At 45.8% G+C, this 19,292-nt stretch overlaps 1 protein-coding gene across 1 annotated transcript in view; it reads right to left on the minus strand.

The window, feature by feature from the left end:
• uvrag (UV radiation resistance associated gene) overlaps positions 1 to 19,292 on the minus strand; it is a 424,373-nt gene that overhangs the window by 140,878 nt on the left and 264,203 nt on the right. The window contains exon 10 of the mRNA XM_084319596.1: positions 15,629 to 15,704. Coding sequence (XP_084175722.1) covers positions 15,629 to 15,704 — 76 coding nt within the window. The remainder of the gene's footprint in view (positions 1 to 15,628; positions 15,705 to 19,292) is intronic.

Genomic DNA, 19,292 nt, shown 5'->3' on the forward strand with positions numbered 1-19,292 from the left:
TGCCTTTGGGCCAAGAGATAACAAGAATGGGAAGGCTCCTTACTCTCTCTATCTGTCTCAAAATATTTATCACTAGAATTAGGTAAGAATTATAGTAATTTCCCCTACGAACACTGAAGATATTACCGTCCAATTTCTTGCGTCATGTCTTATGTTATAATCTTTCAAGGTAATTCATGTAGAGCAAGCTCTTGTTTATACAATAATGTCGAGAATTTGACGGGCATAATAAAATAGATAAAAACACAAAATAAAGATAAGGAAAATAAAATCAGCTTAGATAAAAATCAGACATTGAATAAATAGGGACAAAATTAAAACAGGGAGGGAGACTTGGAGGTTTGGAGGGTGGGAGAGACCTGGAGGTTTGGAGGGTGGGAGAGACTTGGAGGTTTGGAGGGTGGGAGAGACTTGGAGGTTTGGAGGGAGGGATACTTGGAGGTTTGGAGGGTGAGAGAGACCTGGAGGTTTGGAGGGTGAGAGAGACCTGGAGGTTTGGAGGGTGGGAGAGACTTGGCGGTTTGGAGGGAGGGAGAGACCTGGAGGTTTGGAGGGTGGGAGAGACTTGGAGGTTTGGAGGGTGGGAGAGACTTGGAGGTTTGGAGGGTGGGAGAGACCTGGAGGTTTGGAGGGTGAGGGAGACCTGGAGGTTTGGAGGGAGGGAGACTTGGAGGTTTGGAGGGTGGGAGAGACCTGGAGGTTTGGAGGGTGGGAGACTTGGAGGGAGGGAGAGACCTGATTTTTAATCATGTTTTTAAATTGCCCATAGGGTAGTGGGCTATTGAGTTTTAGTGTGAGTTGAAGATCATTCCAAGAAGGTGAGGCAACAAAAGGCTGACTTTCCAAGTTCAGTCTGTACTCTGGGGACCTTAACCCGTTCACTACCACACTACCAAATGGTTAACCCGTTCACGGCGACAATACATAAGGTTAACCCTTTCACTGCCACACGACAAAGGGTTAACCCTTTCACAACCACACTACATAAGGTTAACCCTTTCACTACCACACTAGACGGTTAACCTTTCACTACCACACTACAGAAGGTTAACCCTTTCACTACCACACTACAGATGTCGTCTGTAGTGTGGTAGTGAAAGGGTTAAGCTTCTGTAGTGTGGTAGTGAAAGGGTTAAGCATGAACCAAAGAGAGCAGGTCAGATAGAGTCCATAATTCCGATCTAGCAACATTTTGATATAAACATTGCAGTTATCACCTTATATCACAAATGTATCCGTGTCTATCCACAGCCTATTGAGTGTCAAATGTTTTCAATGCCTTACATCAACCATTTAATGTGCATTCCAATATACTGTATAGGACATACTTACGTACATACAATAAAAAAAAAAATATATATATATATATATATATATATATATATATATATATATATATATATATATATATATATATATATTAGGGTGCATCAAAATACACATTTCCAGCGTATTGATTTGTCTGGGTGTTAAAAGTGTTACCATCCATGTAAAAACAATACATGCAAAATATTTTTGCAATACGAGGTGATTTAGAGGTGGAACGGTACATCAGTACATGCTGTCCTCCCCCAACATGGCCTGCTGTTAGTGTCTGTGTGTGTGTGCGCGCGTTAGTCTGTGTGTGTCTGTGTGTGTGTGTGTGTGTGAGTTGCAACATTGTTACATCTCGCACCTGCAATTTTTGGGGGGATGGGCCTATAAATAGCTTTGCCTGTGTGGCTCTGCATAGCAGTTTATTCAATTCTGGTCAGTTCTGGTCAGCAATTCATCAGTTTACTCAATCCCTCAACGGAGTCAACGCCACCATCACCCACCACAGGATCCAGCTCTCACAAGATGGCGTCGCCGCCCTTAGGCTCCCGCCAGAGCAGCCGCAGCCTGGTCTTAGGTCTGGGCGCCAGCATAACCAATGCAGATGCCATCATCACTGGTGCCAAACTGCCAAGTGGTCGCCAGATCTTGCGGTGCATGCTGTACAACTGCGACACGCAACTGCATGCCAAGCGGCCAGGTTTGACCGGAGCCTTGTCACGGTTCCATGCGGCTAAGGACGTTTTGGAGCAGGTGCGGCCATTTTATGGAAAGGCCAATATTCCAATGGTGAGTGATCGTCGAGCATGCGTCAAGATGGTAGCGCTTGTCGATGCTAGCAACAAGCTGCGGCACATTCCAAAGGCCAGGCGCTCCAGTGAGGCTACAGCTCGACTGGTGGACGCAATGGAGCACAAGCTGGATGCCACATTCCCGCTGTGATCTCCAAATGCAGAGGAGCTGATCTGTGATCCAGAGGACATTGCTTTCCTGGCCAGCATGAAGGGCGACAGAGTGGCCACATTTGGAGCATTGGATGCCAATCTGCAATCCAAGTTGAAGCAGCGACAGGAGCGTGAAGCAGCGCAGCAGGCATGCTTTACCAAGGAGCAGCAGGAGATGACTGCGAGGTCCAGCATGGCGGTGGTGTTGGAAAGCGAAAGTGATGAAGACAGCAATGCAGATGAAACAGCTGCTCCACCGGCTGAGAACACACCCACCCGTGAGCGTAAGAAGACTGGCACCACAGCCTTCATTCCATCAGACATTCTCAGCCGGCCGAGTCTTGTGTCACTGGCTACACGGTTGAAGATCGCAGCAGGCTGCCTTCACGCGCGGTCTGATCGAGGAATCCGGTGGCAATTCGGCAAAGGTCTCCACATCCTACGCAACAGCAGACCGAGCGCACCGCCACGTGTTGCAGGCCATCAGTGAGGACCAGCAAGAACAGTGGACACCACCTTCCATGTGCACCTTGCACTGGGACAGTAAGTTGACGCCAATGCTCAACAATGTGCGCCGGTTGGAGGAGCGTCTGACAGTGGTGATCGGAGACGCGGAGCGGCTCAAACTGCTTGGTCTGCCAGCATACATGAAGGGGACTGATGAGGCATGTGGAACAATCATTGCCCGGCTGACATGCAAGCTGCTGCAGGACTGGTGCTGCACCGATCAGGTTGTCAACATGGCATTTGACACCACCGCGTCAAACACTGGCCATCTCACGGCAGCCTGCATTGCCATCCAGCTCTCACTGGGTCGACCACTGCTCTGGTCCGGGTGCCGGCACCACATCGGCGAGGTGCTCCTCAGCCACATCTTCACTGACCTCAAGGTGGAGACGTCACGCTCGCCAGAGGTTACATTGTTTACACGTCTGCGTGACAACTGGAACCTGTTGCCACACAAGGACAGCGGCCCATTGGCCCGCTACATTCCTGGCGATGCCGAACCACCGTTCCTGGGCAAGTTGCGTGCTGAACTAATTGTGTGCGCTGCAGGAGTGCTCGACTACAAGCGAGGCGACTATCGCGAGTTCGTGCAGCTATGTCTTGTGTATCTGAGTGCAGACAGTGCAGAGCACACTCCAGTTAACTTCCAACAACCGGGAGCACTGCACAAGGCGCGGTGGATGGCTAAGCTGCTCTACACTCTCAAGCTGGCCTTGATGGAGCAGCACATTACCTTGCTTCCTCAGGGGACCATCACTACACAGCAGCAGGTGCTGAAGATTCTGGCGTTTGCCAACTTCATCACGCACATCTACGCAACGTGGTGGTTGACCTGCGACACGGCCGTAGATGCGGCATGAAATGACCTTACACTCTACCACAACCTGTACGCATACAAGTCTGTTGACGAGGGCATTGCAGCATCAGCGATTAAGGCGCTGGAGCGGCACCTTTGGTACCTGTCAGGCGAGATGCTGCCCCTGGCACTCTTCAGCACCAAGGTGCCAGTTGGCGAGCGGCGCGCACTTGCAGATGCTATATTGGAGCACAAGCCGGCTGATATATCCATGCAAGCCCCACAGCTCCGCTTTGGCACTGGCTTCGGCAAGCCAAAGTTTCCAACCCTCTCGCCGACCACCAGCTTGGCTGACCTTGCCAACCGAGACTGCTGGTTCGGCATGCACCTGCTGCACATCGATCCCGCGTTTCTTTCACTGGATGTAGAGGATTGGGTTACCAGTACAACATTTCAGATGGGTGCAGTGAATGTACGTACCATCAATGTTGTGAATGACTGTGCCGAGCGTGGCGTCAAACTGACGTCAGACTTTGTGGCAGCAGCCAGGAGCGAGGAGCACCTGCAGAATGTGCTACAGGCAGTTGAGCATGACCGCTCAACACGGTCAAACCTTCGCTGCTGCAAGCGCAAGCTGGACCAGGTCTAGGACTCTAGGATGCTTGAGACATGTTTGAAAGACTATTTCAATGTTGTTATCAAACATTTTGTTCTTAAATGTTAGGGTTAATAAATGTTGTTCTGAAAAACTATTTCTTGCCGTTTTTGAAATTGCCTTGTCATGTTATCTAGTAAAACGCCCAAAAAGGCCCATTTTCATATATTTCACATGCTGTGTGCTACCTCTAAATCTCAACGAATCTTTCCCAAACTTTGCACAAATCATTTTTATGTTTGTCCGAACAAAATGCAACCCCAGATAGATTGATATGTTGAGATAAAATTTTTGCATTGCAATTTGATGCACCCTAATATATATATATATATAACCATTTCAACCCAAGCTTTTGATGCATGATTTAGGATGCAATGGAAGAGTCTGGCTGGGTTTCTGTCTAAAAGCTCTCTATGTGGGAAGGCAGAGGAGAAAAGCTTGGCATGAGTTGACCACCGGAGCCTGGCGACTAAACCCCCACTGACAGATCTAATCTAAGGTCTAGTACACTTGAGAATGCAGGCATTTCTCCATCCATCTATCCTCTATCAATCTCTGGAGATGGAGAGCTAGACATCAGTGCACTCTCTGGTCCGGTTTAAGACTGTTAACAATCTCTCGATACAGGCCACATAGCCTCTCCATTTACTTAACCCACTTACACTCTGCCAAAAACAATTTCTTGCTTGAAATGTGACAAATATAGTACATTAATGAAGTGCTTTTTACTATCGGCGAAGTACCGTGAGCCCTTTAGAGTGGCACCTTAATGGCACTCAAATATGAACCACATTGTCGAGAGGAGGGGGTGCGCAGCCGGCCCTGTATTAGACGTAAGGGGGACAATTACCCAATGGTTGGTCTGCATGTGGCCGTATGCAAACTGACGCTCGGAGCTCGCTGCTCCGGGCTATTCTTCACCGGGCTAAAACAAAAACAGACACATGTTTATGGCAGGGCCTCAAAGAGAACTTCATTTGGTCCATCATCGTTCCTTTCCTATTTTTCCTATTGTTGCATACAGTATGTGTGTGTGTGTGTGTGGGGGGGGGGGGGGGGGGGGGGGGGGAGTAGCCTATGGCGTGTTGACTTAACGGTTGCATCTTCTGGGGGCAAGTCCCGCCCATTGTGTGTTTTGTTACCATCAATCCCAGTGAAATAGAAAACGGATGTGAACGAAGCATGGAGAGAGAGAGAGAGAGAAGAGAGAGAGAAAGAGAGAGAGAGAGAAATGGAGAGAGAGAGAGAGAGAGCGAGAGAGAGAGAGAGAGAGAGCGAGAGCGAGAGAGCGAGAGAGCGAGAGAGCGAGAGAGCGAGAGAGAGAGAGAGAGAGAGAGAGAGAGATAGAGAGAGAGAGAGAAAAAGAAACAGAGAGAGGGAGACTGTGAAGGCCTGATCAGCTACAGGTCCTGACTGTCCACCTCGGTGTGGCGGGGTGGGCGTGGTGTGGTGTGGTGTGGCGTGGCGATGGCCGAGTTCAGGTAAACAAACGCTGTACAGTGAGTTGTATTATGCCTTCAGGACACGGGAGGAGGTCTGTTTGTTGAGACAGGGTTTCTGCCGAGGCGGGTGGACAGAAGGAGGAGGAGGGTTGTTGTCTAAGGCGGAGAGGGACAGTGGGGACGCAACCGGCAGCTAAATTTTCCCCCCTCTTTTTTCCCCAGGGGAACGTTCTCCGGCTAGACCGCACCGAGCGGTGAGTCACGAAACCACAAGGCTCCACTGGACAAGGAGAGAGAGAGAAGGAGAGACCGAGAGGTTTCTGGGGGGGGGGGGGACCCTGGAATAGTTGCTTCTAAATCTGTGCTGCTCCTCACAGACAGACCCTGCTGAGAACCAGGCTTAGGAGCTCAAAGCTCCTCCTTCCTGCTCTCTCCCGTGTTTACCTGTCTGATCTTAATTAAAGACTCGGGAGGGTAAACACTGTATATATATACGGTCAGGCTTCACGCCGAATGCACTGCCATGAGAAATGAATGGTAGATCCTTGTCAAGCCTGGAGAAGTAGGTCAGGGTCAATCTTATGATCAAGCGTTTATATATACAAAGAATATATATATATTCCATTCGGTCGCGATGCATCTCGGAAGTGACCCTCGATAGCCATCACTGGCAGCTCATTCAATACTGACCTCTCCCTCCCACAGGAAAAACTGGGATAAAATTAAACTGAAATTATGGGAACGGCCTGCGGAAAATCTAACAAAAAAGGAAAAATCAAGGTCTATGTATTTCTATATTTACACATTAAACCATGAAGGAATGGGGAAGCATGGAGCTTACTTCTGTAAAGCCGCCGCAGAGATGACTTGTTATACCATCAACACTCCCTGTACACACACACAGCTATTCCTGCTTCATGGGCGTGTGGACTGACAAAAGGAGTAAACACACAACTGTTTAGGAAAAATGGCAAACTAAAAAAGCCTGGTGGAAACACTGACTCCATGTGAGAAAACTGTCCTCCTCTCGCCTCATTACAGTGAATCGCTTCCCCGGCTATTCTAGTCACAGTGGCCTCTTGTAGCACAATCCAACATCCATATATTAGAGACAAGCTCTGTCAAGAGGACCAGGGGGTGTAAAAAGTACCCAGAAATTATACTTAAGTATGGGTACCGTCTCAAAATTGTACTCAAGTAAAAGTCAGAGTATCACACTTGACTAAAAAGTTAAAGTAAAAACTTTTTTTTACTATATAGTTGGACCTGCGAGATTTCTACTTTGTAGGTCTGCATTTTAAATGTAAGGAGTAAAAAGTATTTTTTTTTCTCTGAAATGTAATTGAGTAAAAGTACAAGTATACAAACCTAATAATACTAGAGTAAAGTACAAATCCCCAAAAACAGTACTTAAGTATTGTAACGAAGTATACCCTGGTCACAGTGGTCTTTTGTAGCACAATCCAACATCCATATTAGAGACAGGCTGTCAGAGGACATTAGGTAATAGCTGGTGATAGTTTTCACTTGGGGCGTTTTAACATTCTCTCCTGCTCCGTGGCCGGTTCTCATATCGTATATAGTATATAGGGGTGGATTGGGAGGGTGCTGCGTAGTGTTCTCTCTCTCTTTGCATGTCTGCGTCTGGGGGTCATATGGTTTCTATCACGTGAGATAATGGCCCCTGCAAAGCGCCGTGCCAAGAATATCTCACGGCGTGCTCTCGTCGAGGTTCACGGGAAGCTTTGTGTCACTGGGGGTGGAAGAGTGGAAGGCAGTGGCTCAATGGGTGAGGAGGAGGATTTACAAAAGAGGAAGGAGAGGCAGAGAAGATGAATGGAAGGAGCAGGAAGAGAAAGGGGGATGAAAAAAAAGAAAAAATATTGTATACTTAGTAGTTAGTACTGGCCAATACTCGGGAATCGAGGAATATTAATTAAATACAAGCAGCACACACTGTGCATGGGTGATTATGATGAGCAAATAAACATGTGAAAATAAGGAGAGACAGTCTCACACTACCTTCCTCGTTATTATCGTCACATTCAATCTTTGGGAAGGTCGTTCGAGCTCGAGCACCTCCTCCCGCCGTTTCCAAACCGCTGCTCCACCAGGAATACCGCCAGCCAGGCCAGCTCCCGTTCCGCGTGCCGCCACCTCCACTAACCACTAAACACAGTAGGCTCCCCCCATGAGTCATAGCCTTGTTTTATGGAGCCACAATTGCCACTCTTAATGGCCGCAGGCGCTCTCTGACGTATGCCCACCAGACCACCGGTGTGTGGCACTCGGCTCGCGGGGCACGGTGTGCGAGAGAGACCTGGAGGAGGGTGGGAGACCTGGAGGTTTGGAGGGTGGGGGAGACCTGGAGGTTTGGAGGGTGGGAGACTTGGAGGGTGGGAGACTTGGAGGTTTGGAGGGAGGGAGACTTGGAGGTTTGGAGGGTGGGAGACCTGGAGGTTTGGAGGGAGGGAGACTTGGAGGTTTGGAGGGAGGGAGACTTGGAGGTTTGGAGGGTGGGGGAGACCTGGAGGTTTGGAGGTTTGGAGGGTGGGAGACTTGGAGGGAGGGAGACTTGGAGGTTTGGAGGGTGGGAGACATGGAGGGTGGGAGAGACCTGGAGGTTTGGGGGGTGGGGGAGACCTGGAGACTTGGAGGGTGGGAGAGACCTGGAGGTTTGGGGGGTGGGAGACCTGGATGTTTGGAGGGTGGGAGAGACTTGGAGGTTTGGAGGGTGGGGGAGACCTGGAGGTTTGGAGGGTGGGGGAGACTTGGAGGTTTGGAGGGTGGGAGACCTGGAGGTTTGGAGGGTGTGAGAGACCTGGAGGTTTGGAGGGTGGGAGAGACCTGGAGGTTTGGAGGGAGGGAGACCTGGAGGTTTGGAGGGAGGGAGACCTGGAGGTTTGGAGGGAGGGAGACCTGGAGGTTTGGAGGGTGGGAGACTTGGAGGGAGGGAGACCTGGAGGTTTGGAGGGAGGGAGACCTGGAGGTTTGGAGGGTGGGAGACTTGGAATGTTTCGCTGCAGTTAATTTTCCCCAGGAAGAGCTTTACCCAAGGCCGCCCCCGCTTTCGCGTTTTCATTCCTAATACTGTTCCCTACCTGAAGCAAACAACTATGACACCCCCCCCAGCTGAGAACAAATACTTTTGCCCGCCCTCTCCTCCTAAAAACCTAGAGATTTTATGTAGTGTAGGCCTCCATCTAAACAGGCCAGCATGCCTATTTCACAACAGACTAGCACACTGGGGGGGGTGACTGAATGCAACACATGGCAGGACTCCAGACTAAAGGCTGCTGGTTTTACCTTGGAGCCAGCAACACTAACTTGGCTAATTTGTCTGTGTGAATGCAAGATTTGTGGCTTTAGCATTCGTTCCGGGGGTGTTGGTGGTGGGGTGGGGCGAGTCGTCAGGCCCAGTAACATATCTCACCTGTGGTTCTGTGCTTTGGGCATGGAAAAGGAGCAGCCAAATCCCACTCAACAAACAGACTTGACAGAGAGGCGGCATTCCTAGGAAAAGCCTAGAGCACAGAACCAGCCATTAGAAATACCTAAATCACGTCCTATAGTAGTGGTGCGAACTGGGACCACGGTGCAAAGTTGCCTCGCTAATGAACTTGTAAAACGTCTCTCCACGTCAATTCCCAACAACTCATCTGGGTGTTGTTGGTGTTACAATAGTTAGAGTATCCCTTTTCAGACCGCACAGAATGGAGGCAGGCATTCCTAGAAATTTTTTAACCGCCCTCTTGTCAAACAAAGGAATGAGAAGCACCAACATGGGAGCCTGCTACCACCTGGCACCCGCCGCGCGGCCCAATCACCCCGCTCCATCCCCGGGACCTCACCTCCCGACACGAGACCTAAGTAAAAGCAACATTCTCCCATTGCCACTTCAAAAGAGCCCCCCCACTGACGTGGCCCTGATCCTTCGCCAGCTTCTACGTCTCACTTTCAAACACAAGCCACGCGATTTAATAAAGAGATGGGGCGGTTAATGTATCCCACCCAGTTCAGTCAGTCAGTCAGTCAGTCAGCCAGCCAGCCAGCCAGCCAGCCAGCCAGCCAGCCAGCCAGCCAGTCAGTCAGCGAGCCAGCCAGCCAGTGAGCCAGCCAGCCAGTGAGCCAGCCAGCCAGCTGGGTCTGCTGCTGTGAAACCAGACCTCTGCTTTGTGTCAGCGAGCCAGACGCTGGATGCTACGGCCGCATGACAAGCCTGGTTCAACCAAAGGGGTGCATTGAATCACAAAAGGCGAAACTTTTTTTTTAACCCACAAACAAAATAATAACAGTATGCCACAACTGAAACCCCACGCCTGAGGGAGTTGAAAGGGCGGCTACATTTTCTTATAAGCCAGGGTCAAGCAAAGCAGCTATTTCCTAATAAAACCCATGAGTAAATGAACAAGAACTACAGAGTTGGTGGGGATCGGAGGGAAACCAAGTCTACCCGAGCGAGTAGCTGGAGGAAATGACATGTAGCATGACAGTGTTGTGTTGCTTCATGCGTTTTTTCCCAGCCTTGAACTTCAAAACTAGAACATGTGTGATGTGGGATCTGAGGAACCGATTGATCAGACACGCAGGAGTGTAACGTTTTAATGCGGTGTGCGGCAATTCACCATAGAGGGACTGGGGAGTAGGGTAATAAAAACTGATAACCCGGATAATTGTTCATGGGGAACAAAGACGAGTTGACTGAAAAGCTATTTTCAATTTCAGCAAAAAACAACAATTTCAAACAACACCTCCACTTGTAGTCCTTGGGCCAAATCTACATTCTGCTCCCCTTCACGTACTTCACTCACTGTGTTTGAGGTAGAGACATGATCGTAATCAGGTTATTGTGCGCCTGAGTCTCCCGAACACGGAGAGACACCCCCCCCAGTCGACCTGAGCTTCCTTCGCTGAGCTATGGTAACTTTCACGCACCTACCGCATAACACCTCAGAAAAACCACAACAGTGAGGCATTCACCGGTAGGGGGTAGGTGCACAAAAGTTACTATACCTCAGCGTAGGAAGGTCCGATCGACTCAGGGTTTGTCTCTCTGTGTTCAGGAGACTCAGGTGCATAAAACATGGTCATGTCTCTAGTACCCACACAACCCGACCTACAAGCGAATCTATGAAGGGGAGCAGTGGCACGGTGGTGTAGTGGTTAACACTGTCGGCTCACAGTTAGAAGGCCCAGGGCCCATCGCATGTGTGTGTCTGCCTGCTTGCCGAATAAAGACTTCTCCAAAGTCCAGTTATTATTATTATTATTATTATTATTATTTATTATTATTATTATTATTATTATTATTATTATTATTATTATTATTATTATTATTATTATTATTATTATTATTATTATTATTATTATTATTATTATTATTATTATTATTATTATTATTATTATTATTATTATTATATTAACAAATTGTTCTAAATAAATAATAATGATAGCAAATAATGTGTCTAGGTAGATTACATTTTTAGAGAGTAAAGTAATGAAAAAGGTACTGTTGGGTACCGGTATCGATTCACAGGTACCGGTATCGGTTAAAATGTGAACGGTACCCAACCCTACCCGATACCTGCTCACCAGCTCCTTTGAACAGCTTTTTTCCCATAAAAGCTGAACCACAACTCTAAAAGATGTATCACAGCTGCCATTTCATATTTAATTTGCAAAGACAAGAGGCCTAACAGTGTTGTCGAGAACAACGGTTTTCATCGGCTACTGCATCCTCGAAAATATGCAATGTCAGAGACAAAACTTCAGTGAAAGGTAGTTAAAATGCGATCAACCATGAGTTAATGAACACCTAGCATGATGGGCACAAGTGATAATTTTTTTACCCATCATCTGTTCTAGCCTTTGTGAATGTGGGCACATACCGACTATACGGTTATTCGCTCAGACCACCCACCGACTAACCGACCATGAAAAAGTCTAAGTTATGCACAATCACATCCCTACAAGCTCTGTTTATCACAGGGTTCTGCTATATCAAATGCGACATGTTTACCACCTCTTACTATTTTGGAATAATGCTCCAATATCACTATCATCTGGAGTTGGCCTATTCATGTGGTGTGGCAATATTGTTTTTTCAATCAACCCGGCGACTCATCCTCACGTGGACATACCTAGTCACACATGGAAGGCATAAGACTTTGTGCTTTGAGTAAGACTTGTGTGATCTCACCCGATAAAAACGCCGGGACACACTACCGATTTGTTAAAGCCAGAGAATATATACATACGTATGGTAAACATTTTTAAATAAAATAAAAGAATTCAAAAAAGGAAAATGATATTGCACAGAAGATATCTAGTCTAAAAGGACAATACATTTTTTATTAGAAAGAAAAGGTACTTTTATGATGCTCTAGGTTTATGGTATATTTCGCAGCTTTGCTAGATAATGATGTAATGCCACACAGCTTCAATGTGTTAGCATAACCCCCATGCACTCACAATAATAATGGCATCAAGTTTGCTGCAATGCACTTTCTCCTGGACCAAGAAGAAAATATGCCAATATGCCTATTACAGAACATAATTTTACAGAATATACCCATTACAGAACATCATTTTCAGGGGATAATCTGGTAATCGGAAGGTTCCCGGTTCAATTCCAGCTCCTACCGGCAGTGTGTCGAAGTGTCCTTGGACACTTAACCCCTAACAGAGTCCCGATGAGCAGGTTGGCACCTTGCATGGTTGCCTCCACCGTGTGTGAATGAACAGGTGAATGTGAGGCATAAGTTGTAAAGCGCTTTGGATAAAAGCATTTTTATAAATGCAGTCCATTTAACATTTAAGAATTATGTTTTGTGGAGTCAGAGGGCAAACGATACAAACCCATCTGTGTAAAGAGGACATTGGTGGATATGGTTTAGTAGAAAACACTTTTCAGTGCAATTAATACAATGCCTGGCAACAATACCAAATCAGGGCTCCAGACTGTGACCAAAATGGTTGCATATCTGGCCATTAAAATATTTTATATAAAAAGAAAAAGGAACATTTCCAAAGAACTTTATGAAACAATCCATTTAGCTGTTACCGTGTTCCAATGAAGCAGTCTATAGCTGATTATTTTAAAAAGCTAAATGAGAGAGAGGAGGATGCTGGTGGGGAGGGAGAGCCAACGAGAGGCTCCCACTCAGACGCCGCTGATGATGAAAATGCAGGCAGGGAGAGACCGACTGAGCTAGTGAGGAAGAAAAGGTACTACTTTCAAACACGATGGCTAACGCAGTACCCATGGTTGTGGTACGAGGGGCAAGCTTTCAAACCGCGGAGGCTGGAGGAGGTGAGTGAGTGAGTGAGTGTGAGAGTGAGAGCGAGAGCGAGAGAGAGACTTTGGCTGGAGGAGGTGAGAGAGACTTGGGCTAGAGGAGGTGAGTGAGAGAGAGTGAAAGTGAGAGTGAGAGAGAGTGAGCTAGGGAGATAGAGATATATATAGAGAGAGTGAGAGTGATAAGATAGATAGAGAGATAGTGATTGTGAAAGTGAGAGAGTGAGATAGAGAGTGAGGGGAGAGAGAGAGAGAGAGAGAGAGAGAGAGAGAGAGAGAGAGAGAGAGAGAGAGAGAGAGAGAGAGAGAGAGAGAGTGAGCATGAGAGTGAGAGTGAGAGTGAGAGTGAGAGTGAGAGTGAGAGAGATAGAGAGAGAGAAGAGAGATTCACTGCAACAACTTTAGAGCTACCGGTGGTATGAAACTCAGCGCCGTCAATTACAGAACATGTGCGATTATAAGTGCTCTAGTGTTTTATGAGTCAACATATGAGGTTATTTTATGTAGACATTGGGTGACAGTGGCTCAGGAGGTAGAGCGGTCGTCTGGTAATCAGAAAGTTCCCGGTTCAATTCCAACTCCTACCGGCAGTGTGTCGAAGTGTCCTTGAACATTTAACCCTTAACAGCGTCCTGATGAGCAGGTTGGCACCTTGCATGGTCGCCTCCGCTATTGGTGTGTGAATGTGTGAGTGAATGGGTGAATGTGAGGCATAAATTGAAAAGCGCTTTGGATAAAAGCACTATATAAATGATAAAAGCTGTTATATAAATGTGCCATTTACAGTCCAAAATGATCTGTCACAGCTCATGGCAGATCATCCTATTTTATCATAGATTTAAATAATATTTAGCAAATATCAAGTCTTGAGTCATTGTCATGTGTGAGCAGTAGCACTCACTCCTCTGTGTGTGTGTGTATGTATGTACATAACTGACTGTTACCACAGTACAGAAAAGTTCATCTTAATGACCTCTGACTTGGCAGTGCTTAACACTTTGAGTGCCAACGACGCTATATGTCGTTAGTTCATGCCAACCGTTGAATGCCAGCAACACTATATAGCGTGTTTGTAGTTTTTTTTTAATTAGCGATTTGAATTCATATTTCATCAATCTCACGTTAGTGCAGCAACCTCTCTCTGAGCTCCATTGGGAAAATACCGCCCCCTATCGTCTCTCCCTGTGTAACTGCACCCCATTGGATTAGACTGATGGGGGGGGGGGATCCAGTTTCCTCATTTTACTTATCCGGCAAGCCATCCGAAGAGATCGAAGTGATTGCCGAGCCGGAAAACAGCGTGGAATACATATTTCCAGTACCCAACGCTGAATAGATAAACGCGATCGATACTTGGAATGGCGATCAGGAATTGGAATAATCTTTTTGGAGAACATCTGATCTGAAGTAAGGAATCTATTTTACCAGTCTTAGGATAATCGGATCTGTTTTCACAGAGATATCAGCGTTTGCCCTATGTGTGTGTGTGTGTGTGTGTGTGCTGATCAGGAAATGAGAGAATAGATTTTTCAGCTCGCTTCTCTAGCGTGCATAAGTACACATACTATCGATAATCTAGCATTTATTTGAAAACGATTCATAAATAGGCCGAAAAATTACAACGTTTTTTGTGTATTCCAGAATATTCCAGTAAATGCCGTTTATCACGGAATCTTTATATTTTCCTGAAGCTTTCAAGAAAACGAGGGCTTTTCAAAATGGTATAAACGGAAATTAACCGATTAAAAAACAATCCGTTTCGACAATGTTGACTGCAAACAAGTCATTGATAAGCGACGGCCAGATTAGACACATAGCCATAATTTAAGACAGATTATGCGTTCACAACGCTATCATTGAAGTGGGTGCTGGGCTGCTGGCATTCAACCATGTTTTGACCATGTTCACCAGTGGCATCCAAAGTGGTTGACCAGCAGTGAACAGAAGATGGTCAGATTAGATTGGAGTTTGGCAGAAACTCGCCACTATAAAGACTCTGCTGTTTAAACCTCTACTACATTATAGTAAACCTAAGCTTGAAAAATGGTTCTCTTCAGATTCATTACATGGGGCAAAAATAAATAAATAAAAGATGTTCCAACACGACAAGCTTAATCTGATAAGATCTCTCAGCACACAATAGGCCCCTTTGACCTTTTTTCCTCTGCAACATTCAGTCGAAGCTTATCTTTCATTTGCTATCTAAAGCGAACTAGTCTTCCCAACTTTCTTGTTCTTGTGCTCTGGCGGGGAAGATGGCAGACTCCTTTTATGTCTTAAATTGACTCCATATTATCTGTGTGCATTGCAACATTTAAATGCATATACTGTCAATACCATCAAAAGGAGAAAGTGGAAATGGATAGGGCATACCCTTAGGAAGGACTCAAACAACATCACTAGACAGGCCTTGGACTACAACCCGCAGGGGAAGAAGAAAGCCGGTAGGCCGAGAAACACCTGGAGACATTCCACACCAAGACCGAAAGAACATCGGAGTGAGCTGGCAAGAAGCAAAGGCCCTGGCCCAGAAGAGAGTGAGATGGAGAGCTCTGGTGGATGCCCTATGCCCTCCAACGGGGTAAAGAGGATTAAGTCAAGTAAGTCACTGTATGCATGTATGAATCTGTGTGTGTACAGTACTGTACAATATAATGCTAGTTCATGTCTTACCTGGGCAATGTTCTTGTTGAGCAAGTAGACACCGTATTCAAACTGAAATCGCTCTCCTCTGGGGTACAACGGGAATCTGTGAAGAAGAGGAGAATTATGTAGTAGTTCTGAAACAAGTGGTTTACTCAGGTTAATCCATCGCCATCAAAAACGCATGGAAAAAAGCTATAGTTCAGGGGTTGAAGAACTGGCGAGGCCCCCTGTGAAGACACATTCAGGGACAAGAACTTCAACATCATAAACAATTACACATACATACATCAGATGAAATGGTCACAGGAAATACAAAAATTAAGAACATTTAGTACGATAAAGTTGTTATAGAAATGAAAAATATGTGTGTGCTCCATTATCAAAAATACAAAGGTCATTATGTGCCCAGCTCCGCTCTGGGACTTTGCCATTGACCTTGAGTTAATGTGGTTTAGTGATGCAGATACTAGACAAAAATGGATTTTTGATCACAGGGTTTTTGCACTTCAAGATTCAAGAGGTTTATTTGTCACATACATACCAGGGCATACAGTGAAATGCGGGTGGCCATGCCCGCTTTGATTGTGCAATAATACTAAATAATAAAATAGACGTAATAAAATAGACATAAAATAGGCATGATAAAATAGACATGCTAAAGTCCTGAGATAATGCAATACAATGTTAGCTACGAATTAAGGCACTGGATCCTATGTACACTACTATACAATATACAGTTTTTACTCTATATCCTTATGCTATACTTGCTATTTATTTCTAAACTATACTATACCAAGAACCAACCACCACTTGCTTAATATTTAGAGAAAGCTTGGGATAAACCCACAAAAATAACATATGATTTTGGTGTCTTATAATCCCATTGTAAGGGATGGGTCGTCGGACATGACACGCAAATATTATTAATTAATTCGTTCATTAATTCGTTCATTAATTCATTCCATCCATCCATCCATCCATCCACAAAACAACAGTTTCTATTCCTTGTTAATTTAATTTTGATGGGATCGAAACAAAGTCTCTCGTTCCCGGGGCTCTACGTTAAGCGATGGAATTCTCCCCAGTGTTGACAAGTCTCTTGTTCCTGTAGCCAGCGGCGTGTATCGTTGCTAATTCGTGCTGACGGTTCTGGGGAGGCTTCGAGTCTTTGAGTTTATGATCACCGTTCCCCACAACCTGCCTGTTCTCTACCTCGTTAATCTTGAAATATCAAACAAGAGCGGAGGTGTCGTCGTGGGGCCAATCCGAACGCCCTCTGTCCACCCTGGGATGAAAGAACATTCCCCGACCTCAACGTGGTGGGAAAGTCACGCTGGTGCGCGTCAGATGTGCCTTGGTTAACCCTTTCACTACCACACTACCAAATGGTTAACCCTTTCACTGTGACAATACAGAAGGTTAACCCTTTCACTGCCACACGACAAAGTGTTAACCCGTTCACTACCACACTACAGAAGGTTAACCCTTCCTGTAGAAGCAGAAACCGACTTGGTGGATTTGTATCGTTAGAATATTATAATTTGTATTGTTTAGACTAAGGTGTCGTTTTATGTTTGAACTCTAGGGGGCTCACCTCTATAAGTAACCTAGCTGATCACTGTAATTCATGCACCTGTTATGGAGATACGTTTTCCCATAGATATATATAGAACACTAGATAGCTTAAGGCGGAGTCACCAGCGTCACTGAACCGCCGCCATCTTGTGCAGGTCAGCCTTGAGTGAGAGTGAGTGAGCTGCACAGACAAAAATACTCATAACTCGCTGAAATATTGACGGATTTACAAACGGGTTGGTTTGCTATAAACATCAAAGATGTAGTTATGATACTGCATACTTATAAAAAAAAGAAATTTAAAGATGTTTTTTTTTTTACAAACCGCTTGAATCATAGCCACGTTAATAATGCTTGTAATAAACCAAACCGTTTGTAAATCCGTCAATATTTCAGCGAGTTATGAGTATTTTTGTCTGTGCAGCTCACTCACTCTCACTCAAGGCTGACCTGCACAAGATGGCGGCGGTTCAGTGACGTCGCTCTCCATTGGCCGGCAGCGCGGGCAAGCTATCTAGTGTTCTATATATACAGTATCTATGCGTTTTCCTACCTGTCTCACTGTTTGGAACTGACAAATGGAGCAATTGACAACTGTTCTAATTTAACCATCTATTCACTATTATTCTTTTTTGGACAATAAAACCCTGCAAACCGTACCAGCCGCAACTTGGACATTCTTCTATATTTACATCACAAACTGTGTTACTGAGTAGAGAACTAAATATGCATGGTGCATCGTGACTCATTCGGGGAGTGACAGTCGGCCACTACACTTCCACTACAGCCGGTTAACCCTTTCACTACCACACTTGAAAGGCCACTTTAAATTAGTATAACAGTAACAGTGTATTGCACTACCAAAGCTACCTAGCATGTCCTATATGCTCTGTAAATATTTTTTATGTACAGATACCGAGATGTCACACCATGTTACCTGTTACCTGTTTATTGCACAATGTTGTTTTTATTGGATTCTATTATATGTTGTACCACTGTATTGCACATCGTTGCGGGCAAGACCACCCGCATTTCATTGTATACTTGTATGCCGTGACAAATAAAACTCTTGACTTGACTTGACTACATCCTTTGACTACCAGCTTTGAGCTGTACTGTATTGTACCCATTCTGCAATCTGTTAATAAAGTTTTCAATCAATCAAAAACCACACTGCATACGGTTAACCCTTTCACTACCACACTACATAATGTTAACCCGTTCACTACCACATTACAAAAAGTTAACCTTTTCACTACCACACTACAGACGGTTAACCCTTTCACTACCACACTTAACCATATGTAGAGTGGTAGTGAAAGGGTTAAGGCTGATGACTGTGGAACCCCCACCACCACCGTCTGCAATGGAAGTGCTTATGGATGATGAGGGTCATCATAGCCCTGGGGTGTAAAGGGGAATTGCTGACATGCAGAGTGGGGAAGTTCTCATTGCTACCGGGGGCTAAAGGCTGGACTCATCCTTTCTCGTCATTATGTGCTTATGTGTCTGCTGATCTTCTCAGCGAGAGGATGTAACAGAGTACCGGCTTCCACGCCTAGGGCTTGGCTTTGGTCTGACAAGGTGCACACACGCACACACGCACACACACACACACACACGGGATCCATTCACACACAGAGACCAAGGCCATGTACAGCTATATACACAGTTAGGGCTGTCCCCGACTAGGGATTTGGATGGTCGACTATGATTGGCCAACATTTGCCGTTAGTCGACTATTGGTCGACAAAAAAAAAGTATAATTTTTTTATTTTTTTATAAAAAAAAAAATTCATTCCATTTGGGCTGTGGAGGGTGTTAACGTCTGAAGGAGTCGACTGAAGGCTTCTTGTCCTCTGCAAAAGCATGCAATTGGTCCACTGATGGATACATCTTGATATTTGTCTAGTCTAGTGTGTTCATTAGATGGGTGAAATCCTCTTTCAGTGCCTCTGTGCCTGTTTTCGTAGGCAGTTAGCCTCTGGTATGCGTGCCATTAGCGTTAGCCACGCTAGTCGACTATGGCTCCTTTCGACCGATTAGTCGACTAATCGACTAATAGGGATCAGCCCTACACACACACACTGATGATTATGGATGAGAAAATTGATGC

Source organism: Notolepis coatsorum (assembly GCF_963971535.1).
Source record: "Notolepis coatsorum genome assembly, chromosome: 8".
Lineage (NCBI taxonomy): Eukaryota > Metazoa > Chordata > Actinopteri > Aulopiformes > Paralepididae > Notolepis > Notolepis coatsorum.